The 13456-nt window shown below is 46.1% G+C and overlaps 1 protein-coding gene across 1 annotated transcript in view; it reads left to right on the top strand.

Annotated features, from left to right (window-relative positions):
• The window catches only part of FAM189A1 (family with sequence similarity 189, member A1), a gene marked incomplete at its 5' end in the record, with an annotated part of 239915 nt that overhangs the window by 211958 nt on the left and 14501 nt on the right, over window positions 1-13456 (top strand). Inside the window, 2 exon segments of the mRNA XM_010843397.1 lie at window positions 6678-6785; window positions 13196-13356. Of these exon segments, the coding sequence (XP_010841699.1) occupies window positions 6678-6785; window positions 13196-13356 (269 nt within the window).

Genomic DNA, 13456 nt, shown 5'->3' with positions numbered 1-13456 from the left:
CATTTTTGGTGTATCTTTCCATTTATGTATCCTTCTGTCGTGTTTTTCAATAAAATTGGTATGATTTTTGTTAGATACATTCCTAGATGTCATATAGTTTTGTCCCACTACAGGAAAAGTAGAGTTTTTTGAAGAACATTTTCTGATTTTAAAATGTTTGTATAGAGAAACACATTTACTTCTGTTCATTGGTCATGCATCCAGTTACTAATAACTCCATTTACTCTGACAGTTTGCCCATAGATTGCTTGGGGTTTTCTATTTAGTGGGTTACCTTATCTGGGAATAATGGCAGTATGCTTCTTCCTTTCCAGTCTTTTTGTTGCTTATTGATTTTTCTTCATTTTTCCTATCTTCCCAAACTGACAAGGACTCTTCAGCACAGTATTGAATAGGGCTTGAACCAGACATCTTGTTTTCTTCCTGATTTATTTTACTTTATTTTTATTGAGGTATAGTTTATTTACAATGTTGTGTAATGTAAATTACAATGTTGTGTACAATGTAGTTTCAAGTGTACAGCAAAGTGACTCAGATTCTTTCAACCACTATCGGTTATTACAAGATGTTGAGTGTAGTTTCCTGTGCTATACATTAGGTCCTTGTTGTTTATCTGTTTTATTCCTTCCTGATTTTAAAGGAAGTGTATTCAATAATTAGGAATAATGTTTATTGAAATTTTCTGGGACTAAATAGTATTTTCCAGGTTTAGGGAATCCCATTTTATTACTGTTTTGCTTAGAATTTACCATTAAAGAGTCTTAAACTTTAGCAAAAATGCTACATCTATTGAGATGTGTGTATGCTAAAATGTATGTATATTTATATATTTGTATATACATACATATACATACACATATGAGTATGTACAAATACATGCATGTATACTTAATAGATGCAGCATTTGCTAAAATTTGACTCTTTAATATATATTTAATTTAATATATAAATGTTTATGTATATGTACCCACAGGCTTCCATGTACAGTGGTAAAGAATTCATCTGCCAATGCAGAAGACTCTAGTTCAATCCCTGGGTCAGGAAGATCCCCTGGAGAAGGAAACAGCAATTCCAGTATTCTTGCCTGGAGAATTCCATGGACAGAGGAACCTAGTGGGCTACAGTCCATGGGGTCACAAAGAGTCAGACACGACTGAGCCAGCACAAGTTTTATGTTTTATGTGGTTCCAAGGATCTCTCATTTTCATTATGATTCACTTTTTAATCCCTGAGTTATTCCACTGTGTGTTGTGAATTTGCAGAGGTAGAAAGGGCTTAATCAGTTTTTTTCCTGTCATTCACAGCAAACATAACTGCACTGTGGTTGGATAACCCCATACGCCTGTGTCTTAGTGTTAGTTTGTTGACCTTTGCTTTGCATCCAAGTTTGCAAGCAAGTTTTGTTAAAGCCCCACACATCTTGTGAGTCCAGGTTCTGGCACACATCTGTGAGACATGGTGTGGGGTTTGGCTCGTCCCTGTCGTCACTCATTGTCTGCTGGGTGTGTTGGGCCAGGGGTGTGGAAACCTCCTGCACTGGTGCATTTGCCCATTTATATGCCCACCTCCCTGGTTTCCCTTCTCTCTGTTCATCCTCATCTAGATCTTTATAGACTCTTTCTGCTCCAGAATTAGGACCCAGCTATGGGTTCTCAGGGCTTCTCCTGGTGGCTCAGATGGTTAAGAATCTGCCTGCAGTGCAGGAGACCTGGGTTCAATCCCTGAGTCGAGAAGATCCCTGGAGAAGGGAATGGCAACCCACTCCAGTATCTTGCCTGGAGAATCCCATGGACAGAAGAGCCTGACGGGCTATAGTCCACAGGGTCACAAAGAATCTGACATGGCTGAACATCTAACACTTTCACTTCATTTTCTGGGTTCTGATTCAGACTCTCATCTCTCCTGGCCGAGCACACCCTTGCTGGGCAAGTTCAGCTGCCTCCCTGGTGGTGTCCCCACCCCTGCACTGGCCATGCCCATGTCCCAGAGTCCAGCCCAGACCCACTGAGCTCCCTCCACGCAGAGAACCGCAGCCCTCTCAGACTCAGTGGACCCCACTGAGTTCTTCCTCACTGTTCCCAACAGTTCCACACCCCATGCGGCCTGCCCATCTCGGAACAGCTGCCCCTGCTTAGGCCATGGGGGTGACTTTTTTCTTCTTTACTCCCTCCTGTTAATCACCAAGTCCCCTATCCATCATATCCTTCTCTGCTTCTCACCCTCTTCCTGCCTCGTTCATGGAAGCCACCTTGCTGTTGTTCAGTCGCTCAGTCGTGTCCAACTCTTCGCAGCCCCGTGGACTGCTGCACACCAGGCTTCCCTGTCCTCCACTATCTCCCAGAGTTTGCTCAAACTCATGTCCATTGAGTTGGTGATGCCACTTGTGGCTCCTCAATCCAAATATTTATATATTCAAAACTCTCACAAACTTCTGTGTGCCTCCATTTATCTTTGAACAGATCCTAGAAGGCATTTAAGGAACACTGTCTGGTCTGAGCACATGCAGAAATGTTTTAATATAAGTTAAATGCAGATTGGAAATTTTACTTCTTATTATAAATAGTACCTAAGTCCCTAGGTGGCTAAAGGCTAATAAGAGCATTTAAATTACTTCTGTGTGTATTTCCTGAGTGCCTCTTCCTTCTTTTTGACTTCATTCTTTATATTCCTGAGCTTTAATCAAACTACTGTCACTCAAACAAGTGGACAGAACCTTCCAGAGGCAGAGCAACAGCAGAGCAGTAAAAGGTGTGTGGACATCAGAATTTTTTTCTCTCCTCAGTTGAACAGTAGGAGCAATGATATAGAATTTGTTTAGGCCAGAGAAGGGCATTCTGGAGTGGGCATCCAGTCATTTCTGCAGCTGTTTTCCTTAAGCATTTGTGGATGAGGCCTCAAAGCCCTTTACTGAATTCATCCTCCAGTGTTTGTGAGCAAATGAAAGTCCCCAGGTGACTGGCCATCCGTCATGGGATCGTAGATGGTGCTTATTGAACCTCACTGTGTGCTGAGCCTTGCTCTGAGCCCTTCATGTTTGCGAACTAATTTCACCCTCACAGCCCTGAGATAAGTGGGTATTGCTATTCCATTTATTTATTTATTTATTTTGACTGTGCTGGGTCTTCGTTGCTGCTTGGGTTTTTCTCTAGCTGCAGTGAGTAGGGGCTACTTTCTAGTTGTGGAGCTCAGACTTCTCATTGCGGTAGCTTCTCTTGTTGTAGAACACAGGCTAAAGGGCGTAGGGGCTTCAGTAGTTGGCGGCTTCCAGGCCCTAGAGCACAGGCTTAGTAGTTGTGGCGAAGGGCTTAGTTGCCCCCACGGCATATGGAGTCTTCCTGAATTAGGGATCAAACCCATGTCTCCTGTATTGGCAGGTGGATTCTTTACCACTGAGCCACCACGGAAGCCCTGTTATTCCATTTTACAGATGAGGACGCTCAGGCACAGTGAAATGAGACAGCTTCCCAAAGTCATGCAGGTCATTACAGTGGATCAGAGATTCTTGGCCAGCTCCCACTACCATCTGCAGTGGACACATAGGCATGCTACCCAGGACCATGGCTTAGCCACAGGACAATGGATGCAAATACTCAGAACAAGCTGAACTCCAGCGAGAAAACGGTTATTGATACCTTCTGAATCACCAAAATTAAAGTATATTCACTCTAATTTATGTTCAGTTCCTTTCAAAAAAAATTCTTAGAAAATTGATAAACCAACAATTTGTTGTTTGGTCACAAAGTTGTGTCCAATTCCTTGCAACCTCATGAACTGCAGCAGTCCTGGCTTCCTTGTCCTCCATTATCTCCCCGAGTTTGCTCAAATTCATGCCCATTGAGTCAGTGATGCCATCCAACCATCTCACCCTCTGTTGTCCCCTTCTGCTCCTGCCCTCAATCTTTCCCAGCATCAGGGTCTTTTCCAGTGAGTTGGCTCTTCGCATCATGTGGCCAAAGTATTGGAGCTTCGACATCAGTCCTTCTAATGAACATAATCGTGTGCTGTGTGTGCTCTGCTATGTCACCTCAGTCGTGTCTGACTCTTTGTGACCCCACGGACTGTAACCCACCAAGCTCCTCTGTCATGGGATTCTCCAGGCAAGAATACTCCAGAGGGTTGCAATTTCCTACTCCAGGGGATTTTCCAGACCCAGGTATTGAACCCATGTCTATTAAGTCTCCTGCATTGGCAGACGAGGTTTTTTGTTTTGTTTTGTTTTTTACTAGTATCACCACCTGGAGAAGGAAATGGCAACCCACTCCAGTATCCTTGTGTGGAAAACCCCATGGACAGAGGAGCCTGGCGGGCTACAGTCCATGGGGTCACAAAGAATTGGATCAGTTCAGTTCAGTTCAGTCGCTCAGTCATGTCCAACTCTTCTCGACCCCATGAATCGCAGCATGCCAGGCCTCCCTGTCCATCACCAACTCCTGGAGTTCACTCAGACTCACGTCCATCGAGTCAGTGATGCCATCCAGCCATCTCATCCTCTGTTGTCCCCTTCTCCTCCTGCCCCCAATCCCTCCCAGCATCAGAGGCTTTTCCAATAAGTCAACTCTTCGCATGAGGTAGCCAAAGTACTGGAGTTTCAGCTTCAGTATCATTCCCTCCAAAGAAATCCCAGGGCTGATCTTCAGAATGGACTGGTTGGATCTCCTTGCAGTCCAAGGGACTCTCAAGAGTCTTCTCCAACACCACAGTTCAAAAGCATCAATTCTTCTGCACTCAGCCTTCTTCACAGTCCAACTCTCACATCCATACATGACCACAGGAAAAACCATAGCCTTGACTAGACAGACCTTTGTTGGCAAAGTAATGTCTCTGCTTTTGAATATGCTATCTAGGTTGGTCATAACTTTCCTTCCAAGAAGTGTCTTTTAATTTCATGGCTGCAGTCACCATCTGCAGTGATTTTGGAGCCCAGAAAAATAAAGTCTGACACGGTTTCCACTGTTCCCCATCTATTTCCCGTGAAGTGATGGGACCGGATGCTATGATCTTCGTTTTCTGAATTTTGAGCTTTAAGCCAACTTTTTCACTCTCCTTTCACTTTCATCAAGAGGCTTTTTAGTTCCTCTTTACTTTCTGCCGTAAGGGAGGTATCATCTGCATATCTGAGGTTATTGATATTTCTCCCGGCAATCTTAATTCCAGCTTGTGTTTCTTCCAGTCCAGTGTTTCTCATGATGTACTCTGCATAGAAGTTAAATAAGTAGGGTGACAATATACAGCCTTGACGTACTCCTTTTCCTATTTGGAACCAGTCTGTTGTTCCATGTCCAGTTCTAACTGTTGCTTCCTGACCTGCATATAGGTTTCTCAAGAGACAGGTCAGGTGGTCTGGTATTCCCATCTCTTTCAGAATTTTCCACAGTTTATTGTGATCCACGCAGTCAAAGGCTTTGGCATAGTCAATAAAGCAGAAATAGATGTTTTTCTGGAATTCTCTTGCTTTCTCTATGATCCAGTGGATGTTGGCAATTTGATCTCTGGTTCCTCTGCCCTTTCTAAAACCAGCTTGAACATCAGGAAGTTCACGGTTCACGTATTGCTGAAGCCTGGCTTGGAGAATTTTGAGCATTACTTTACTAGCATATGAGATGAGTGCAATTGTGCAGTAGTTTGAGCATTCTTTGGCATTGCCTTTCTTTGGGATTGGAATGAAAACTGACCTTTTCCAGTCCTGTGGCCACTGCTGAGTTTTCCAAATTTGCTGGCATATTGAGTGCAGCACTTTCACAGCATCATCTTTCAGGATTTGAAGAATTGGATAGGACATAGCAACTAAACAACAGCAACAATGGCATGGATGGTTTTGCCGTGAACAAAAATAAGGGCTCCTGGTTCCTGTGATCCTCCTTACTCCCCCTCACCCTTCCCATCCCTTTCCTCTACTGGCTTTCCAGTAAAGTCCTACAGGGATGAACTATTGATGCCTGGAACAACTTGAATGAATCTTGAGGGAATCAAGCTGAGTGAAAAAACTCAGTTGTGAAAAGTCACATGTTTTATGCTTCCAGTTGTATCCTAGCCTTGAAATGACAAAAGTATAAAAACAGAGATCAGACTCGTGGTTGACAGGGGTCTGGAAAGGGAGGTTGAGTGGGAGAGAAAGGTGAGTGTGTCTGTAAAGGGCAACGTGGGTAGGGAGGGTGGATCCTGTGCTCATGGAGGTGTTCTGAGCATTGACTGTGTCATCGTCCTTCCTGGCTGTGATATCACACTGTAGTTTTGTAAGATGCTGCCGTGGAAAAAACCAAGGGAGGCGTACCCAGGGTCCCTCTATGGTTTCTTACAACTGCAAGTGAATCTACAATTTTCTCAAGAAAAGAAGTTTAAAAAACTTGGAATTTTTTTTTCTTATCAAAATTCTCAGTTAGACTTTATAATTGACAGAGATGGCCCACCTACTTAAATGTTGGCACTTTGAAGATTTTCTTAGATGGTAACTACCTAATAATTATCAAAATTGTAAAATACATCATTTAGTATCTAATTTGATCAACCATGTGGGAGAGTACACAAATGTGTCTATAATAGACCAGTGTTGATGAAAAAAAAAAAAAGCCCCACGAAACAGGTGGCTGCCCTTGTCCTGGACCTCAACGGCAGTGCTGAGGGTCCTGCCACCTGCGTTGCCAAGACAATGCTGACGCCCTCTGCATCTTTTCCCGCAGGAACTCCTCTTCAGTGTGTGTGCCCTCAACGTCCTGTCCACCATTGTGTGTGCACTGGCCACAGCCATGTGCTGCATGCAGATGGTCTCTGCCGATGTCCTGCAGATGGTAAGTGGCCCCCCGCCTCTCCCCCTCTCCCCAGCACAGTCAAAATGGTGGGGTCTTGACCCCTCCCCCAACCAGTTTGAGAGCAATGCAGCATGGACACCGCTGGCTTCCCACCAGAACAATGAGCCCTGACAGCAGCACATGGGGCCTGGAGATCCTTGAAGGTCCCTCCATGCTACCCTCTGGAAGACAGAAACCCACAGATTCGATGCCACCAATGTATTTATTTAGGTGCAGTTGGAGCTCCTTGCTGATGGGGTCCAGCTACCGTTACATGCCTCTAGGGAACCCCAGGTTTGTGCCGCTGAGTAACTGTGGTGACCATTCTATAGCCCAAGACATCCTCCGGAGCCATGCAACTGTCTCCAGGCTTCAGAATTCTTCTTCTTTTTTTTTTTAATCTATTTATTTATTTGGCTCTTCCAGATCTTAATTGCAGGTTGTGGGATCTTTGATCTTCTTTGTGGGCTCTTTAGTTGCAACATGCAAATCCTTAGTTACAACATGTGGGATCTAATTTCCTGACCAGGGATTGAACCCAGGCCCCTGCATTAGGGGTACAGAGTCTCAGCCACTGCACTGCCAGGGAAGTCCCCCAGAATTCACTTGTAATAAAGCAGGATTGTTAGAATATGAGCTCTTCTCAAATTGAAAAACTGCTCCACTGTGCCTTGCACACTTGCTCATTAACCGTCAGCTCATAATCCAGCAGCAGGTCACTGGTCGGCTATCATTGGAGCCTCCAGCCAGGGTCTTAGAGATGAGGAAGTGCTGGTCCCCAGGGGAGGGATGAGGCCAAGAGTGGAGGTCACATGCTGATTAATACACAATCAGTAATAGTGACGGCTCTTCGTTATTTGTGTGAATAGAACATGACCCACTGCTCAGTACATTACCGCTAAAGTCAGCAAGTCAAGAGGAAGTGATGAGAAGATGCTGTTCTCCATGCTAAGGGTAGGAACCCTCCCTCCCTGCTCCCCTGGGCCCCTCCAGGCCCTGCCCTGCCTCCTCCCCAATGTTTCAAGCATCTTATGAAACAAAGGCAAGTTGTTCTTGTAGGAGCCTGTGTGTTTTGTTCTTCCCCACCCACCCTGTAGCAATTCATCAGTTCACAACACGACGCAGGGCCAGAGAGCATCATTATCAAGGTGTTAAAAATTCATTGGCTCTAATCACGTGCGGCCTATTCTTCCCTGTGTACCTCCACACAGCTGTCACAGCCTGCTGACCTTTTCGAGAGGCAGCAGTTTTCCAAAAGACACCTAATTAAGCATCTCTTCAGCAGCAATGAACTCCTGGCCTCACTCGCTGAGCCCTCATGTAGACATTTCTCTCCGGTATGTTATGTAAAGGAAGGTTAAGTGCTGTGGGGGTCCACTCACCTCGACAGATTTTCCTGTCAATCTGGAAATATCACTCCAATCAGATCAAACTAACGGAACCGCAGGGCTGGAAACACTGAAAGTTTGCATTTCCTAGCTTTCAGAATTAAAATAGAAATTACCAACCAAATAAGAAAATCTGTCATAGCTGTAATAGCATGCACACTGGATTATAACGTACAGTTCAGTTCAGTTCAGTCGCTCAGTCTTGTCTGACCCTTTGCGACCCCATGAACTGCAGCACACCAGGCCTCCCTGTCCATCACCAACTCCCAGAGTCCACCCAAACCCATGTCCATTGAGTCAGTGATGCCATCTAACCATCTCATCCTCTGTCATCCCCTTCTCTTCCTGCCCTCAATCTTTCCCAACATCAGGGTCTTTTCCAATGAGTCAGCTCTTCGCATCAGGTGGCCAAAGTATTAGAGTTTCAGCTTCAACATCAGTCCTTCCAATGAACACCCAGGACTGATCTCCTTTAGGATGGACTGGTTGGATCTCCTTACAGTCCAAGGGACTCTCAAGAGTCTTCTCCAACACCACAGTTCAAAAGCATCAATTCTTCCGCGCTCAGCTTTCTTTATAGTCCAACTCTCACATGACCACTGGAAAAACCATAGCCTTGACTAGACTAACCTTTGTTGGCAAAGTAATGTCTCTGCTTTTGAATATGCTATCTAGGTTGGTCATAACTTTCCTTTCAAGGAGTAAGCATCTTTTAATTTCATGGCTGCAGTCACCGTCTGCAGTGATTTTGGAGCCCAGAAAAATATAGTCAGCCATGGTTGTATGTATCCCAAACCAGTTTATACCAGGGGTATATGGATTGTAAGTGCATATTCTACTACTGTGTGAACCAACAAAATATGAGTGCAAAAAGAGAATTACTTCTATTACAATAAAATTGAATGCTCTTGAAAGATTCTCAAAAGATTTTCCAGTAAGCTGTTTTCCTCTGCCCTTACTTTATTGCCAGCCACCCAGCCTCAGGAACATCGTCTGCTATTACACGTGTCTCCGTTTGTGCATCTCTGTTCGGCACCAGCTTATTAACTTCATCTTTTGTTACTGTTACTTATGTAAAACAGCGTCACTAAATATATTGCCATCAATTTAAATGTAGGTCAGACAACTCTAAGGGGTTGAGATAAAAACTAAAAAAAAGTCTAGGGGTTGTCTATACACACATTGCTACCCAAGTACCTTTAAGTTCTGGCTCTGCTATAAAAACACAGACCTAGAAAGTTAGAGAATGTTTTTGTCCAACCATGGTGTATTTATGCAGGAAAAGCCACGGGGCACTCCCTTCAACAGACTGTGACTCACAACAAAGGCCTTATCCCACGTGGAAGGAGCCCACAATTTTATTCTTATGTCTGTGGATCAACATTTTGGAATAATTAATAATTTAGGGAGAATTCATATAATGAAGACATACCTACATGAGATGCAAATTGTTATGCCTATGGTCAGAATTTATCTAATTGAATTCCTGTAATACATTTGAAAATAGTGGACCATTATTTCCAAAAGACCATCTGATGATAAAATTCCATTTATTGATATAGTTTCATGGAGAAAGCATTTACATCCACAGGCCTATAATTGCATGTTTTTAGTTTTATTTCCTACGTGTAATCTCAGTTTTCCATTTTTGCAGTAAGCTGTTTTCCTCCCCACTTATTTTATTGCCTGCCACCCAGCCTTAGGGACATCGTCTGCTATTACAGATATCTCCCTTCGGCACCAGCTTGTTAGCATCGTCCTTTGTTGCTGTCATTTATGTTCTCCACTTGTCCTGTGCCTTATTGAAGTGGATCTGCTTCAGATGCGGCAGGCAGAGTACCGTGCCTTCACAGACGTGATGCAGTGGGCTTGCCCACGGAGCTTGGAAGGGGTGCTGGCCTCTGTATCAGAGGATAGAGTGCCCCTAAGAGCTCCCAGATCATGCAAATTCACCTGCATCTTCTACCCATTCAGCCCTCCTCGGACCCACAGTGACTCTCCTTGAGGTTTGGGTTCACCACAAGGGTCTTCAGGTCCTAGGTGTTACTTAACTATCAGATGAGGATCGATGGGTGTCTTAACCTAAAAAGCCAGTTACAGCAGACTTACGTAAAATGATGCATTTATACCACGGAACGTTGTATTTTGACTTTAAAAATGCAAATGAGCATTTGTCACCCTGGTTGGTGTGGTGCCAGGCTCTTCATTTTGACTATAGGTCTCTTTGGTGTATCAGGTTATTCGTGGAAATCACACCCTCTGTGATTTCCAGATTTAGTTCCTTTCAGCTGGACTCAGCTGTGTGAAGCCATCTGCATGGATGTTTTATGATCCTGACGAACACTTGGCCAAGACCCACCTTGGCAGCAGTTTCTGCTTAGCTATGAAGTCTTTTCCAAAGCCTCCAACTCAGTTTTCACAGAACAAGCAAGTTTTCTTGTCTGCATTCATATTTCACTGTAAATTAACAGTAGTAACTAAAACTGGTCTGAACCTGTTTGAGGAGGCCTTCTTGCTCACCTGAGGGAGGGGTAGAAGGACCAGAGATCAGCAGGATGCCTAGGGGGCTGTCACTCCTAGGTCCAGAGTGCAGGGAGAGAGAGCTCCAGCTTACTGACAAGAGTTCCATTCAGAAGCCTTTTCCATGGCAATAATCCTGCTCTTTCTACCAAGGATGTACGTGCATGCTAACTCGATTCATTTCTGTCCAACTCTTTGCGGCCCCATGGACTACAGCCTGCCAGGCTCCTCTTCCATGGGATTCTCCAGCCAAGAATAGTGGAGTGAGTTGCCATGCCCTCCTCCAGGGTATCTTCCCAACCCAAGTATCAAACCCACATCTCTTCTGTCTCCTGCATTGGGAGGTGGGTGCTTTACCCCTAGCACTACCTGGGAAGCATGTGCCTAACATGGGTCCTTCCCCCAGAGCATACCCATGAGAACAGGCTTCTCTCCAGCAGAGACTAAAATGCAAAGTCCTCTTTTGAGGATGAGAGCTGGACAGTGATGCCCACACCAGGTATGTGAATACCTCAGACAGGTACCGACCTCACACTGCTCACCAGGCACAGGTACCCCTTTGTCATCACACGGACCACCCAAGGCTTGTACAGGTGTCCCAGGGCAAGCAGAAGCACATGGGAAGGAAGTGATTCTTTAGGGCCCATTTCCTCCCCAGCACACCCAGCTGCAGGATTGGCTCCAAACCTGGCCATCACCCTGCAGACTTGGGGCCACAGAGGAAGTTGTGGACAGTGAGCATTTCTGCACATCCTGAGGATGACTGGGAGGTTGAGGGTGAAAGGAGACAGGATCCAGGGAGAGAGAACAGACCTTGTTTGGTATTTGGGGTTGGTTCAAAAGGCAGTTGGAGGATTCACGGATACCATGGGTTAGTGGGTAAGGAGGCTAGAAACCTGGTGGGATCCAGGGAGCAGAGGCATGTAAAAGAGTTTTAAAGGGGGATAACCTCATCTCGTTGGATTAAACGTAACTTTTTAAAGCAGAACAAGAAGAAGAAAACCAAGGCAGAGAGGTGAGTTAGACGCTCTCAAAAGGAGAAGATAACCTGGGGGCTACTTGGAGGTGGCAGCCAGGAGGTATTGTTCACCTGTGAAGTGGATGCTCATAGAGCATCTTCTGGGCCTAGGGTACCAGGCAAGGCTCAGAGATAAGACACAGACTGGACCCAGGGCCACGGAGGGAAAAAGACTCGCCCTTGGGATTTCAGCACAGCTCCTACAGGGATCTCATTACTTCCCAGGGGTGAACGGCAGAGGACAGAGGGGAGGAGGGGCAGGGCAGGAGCAGTCTGAGGAACCCCTTCTCCCTGGCTGCATCTTTGTCTGACTCCCTCTCACGCCCCTGTGGGTAGAACCTAATGACACCAGCTTCTGGGGAGACCGTGGGGTGCAGCTCTCCACCCGCCTGTCTCAAAGCAAAGTCCAGGGCCAGTGACCCTGGGCTCCCAGATAGACGCTGCCTTGGCAGACAGATTTGAGGGGTGTTGGGGAGATGGCAGGGTGACTCATGGGATTCCCACCGTGGAGGCCAAGGAGCCAGGTGCCTGCTGCTAAGTCTGAGATGCTTCCTTGAAGACAGGCCAACACCCCCTGGAAAGGCCATCTGGACTTTAGGGCAGAAATGGAGACCTCTGTTTAACCTTTAAAAAGCCTCCCTCGCATGACCACATTGACTCCTTTAAACCTGCTAATAGGATCACCTGGACCTCCTCACCTCTCTCATTCCTGGTGGAATTGGACCTTCCACGGGAAAGCACTTTGCCTTTTGTGTTTCATGCTTGAGGGTGTTGTTGATTTCTCTAATTCCTGAGTCTTCACTCCATGAGACCCCCAGGACCCTTAGCCTCATCCTGGCTGCTCAGCCTCGTGCAGTGGCCGTGGGGCAAGTGGCTTTCCAAAGTCAAGGCCAGCAGGCACATCTGCACTGCCCTTGGCCATGGAATCACCTCTGTCTCAGATGATTAAGTGCACAAGCCTCGGCTCACACTGGCTGGCAGGGCATTGACTGGGCTCTGTGTGTGGAGAAGGCAAGAGCCACATGCAGCCTGAGTTAGTGGCAGAGAGAGGAGTAAAGTCTTCCCAGACTGTGCTTTGCCTCAGAAGACACGTCTATATAACAGCAGGGGAATGGAGCGCGATGAGGCTCCAGAGGGAAGGGGATCCTCACAGAGCCATTGTTTCACATGTGTGTTTAGCCAGTTCCCTTGAGTAAATAATCAGCCTGCAGTGCGGGTTGATCCCTGGGTCGGGAATATTCCCTTGGATAAGGAGATGGCTGCACACTACAGTATTCTTGCCTGGAGAATTCCATGGACAGAGGAGCCTGGCGGGCTACAGTCCATGGGGTTACAAAGAGTTGAATACAACTGAACAACTAACACTGTTTGACAGGTTGAAGTCCCTGAGTTCCAACTGTGTCATTAAAGCTTCAGTACAGTTAGCTTCATGAGACACAAGCCATACCGGCCGACCGATCACTCGGAACCTCTCTGTCTTCCAGTTCCTTCCACAAAGGGCACCTTCTGCCAGCCCAGCCTGCCTGACCCCCCATGGTACCGTGCTCCACCAGACCTTGGATTTCGATGAGTTCGTGCCCCCGCTACCCCCTCCGCCCTATTACCCTCCAGAGTACACCTGCACACCCACTGCTGAGGCCCACAGGTTGGTGTCTCTGGGAACACCTCCCTGAGGGATGCTGGGGCCCAAGAATGGGAAGCCGTATGGGGATGGGGAGGGCATGAGTTGCTCCTCGTCCATGCAG

The sequence above is a fragment of the Bison bison genome, unplaced genomic scaffold, assembly GCF_000754665.1.
Source record: "Bison bison bison isolate TAMUID 2011002044 unplaced genomic scaffold, Bison_UMD1.0 scf7180017864181, whole genome shotgun sequence".
Taxonomy (NCBI): domain Eukaryota; kingdom Metazoa; phylum Chordata; class Mammalia; order Artiodactyla; family Bovidae; genus Bison; species Bison bison.
The sequence above is the reverse complement of the archived record's forward strand: the minus strand, read 5'-3'. Positions and strand labels throughout refer to the sequence as shown.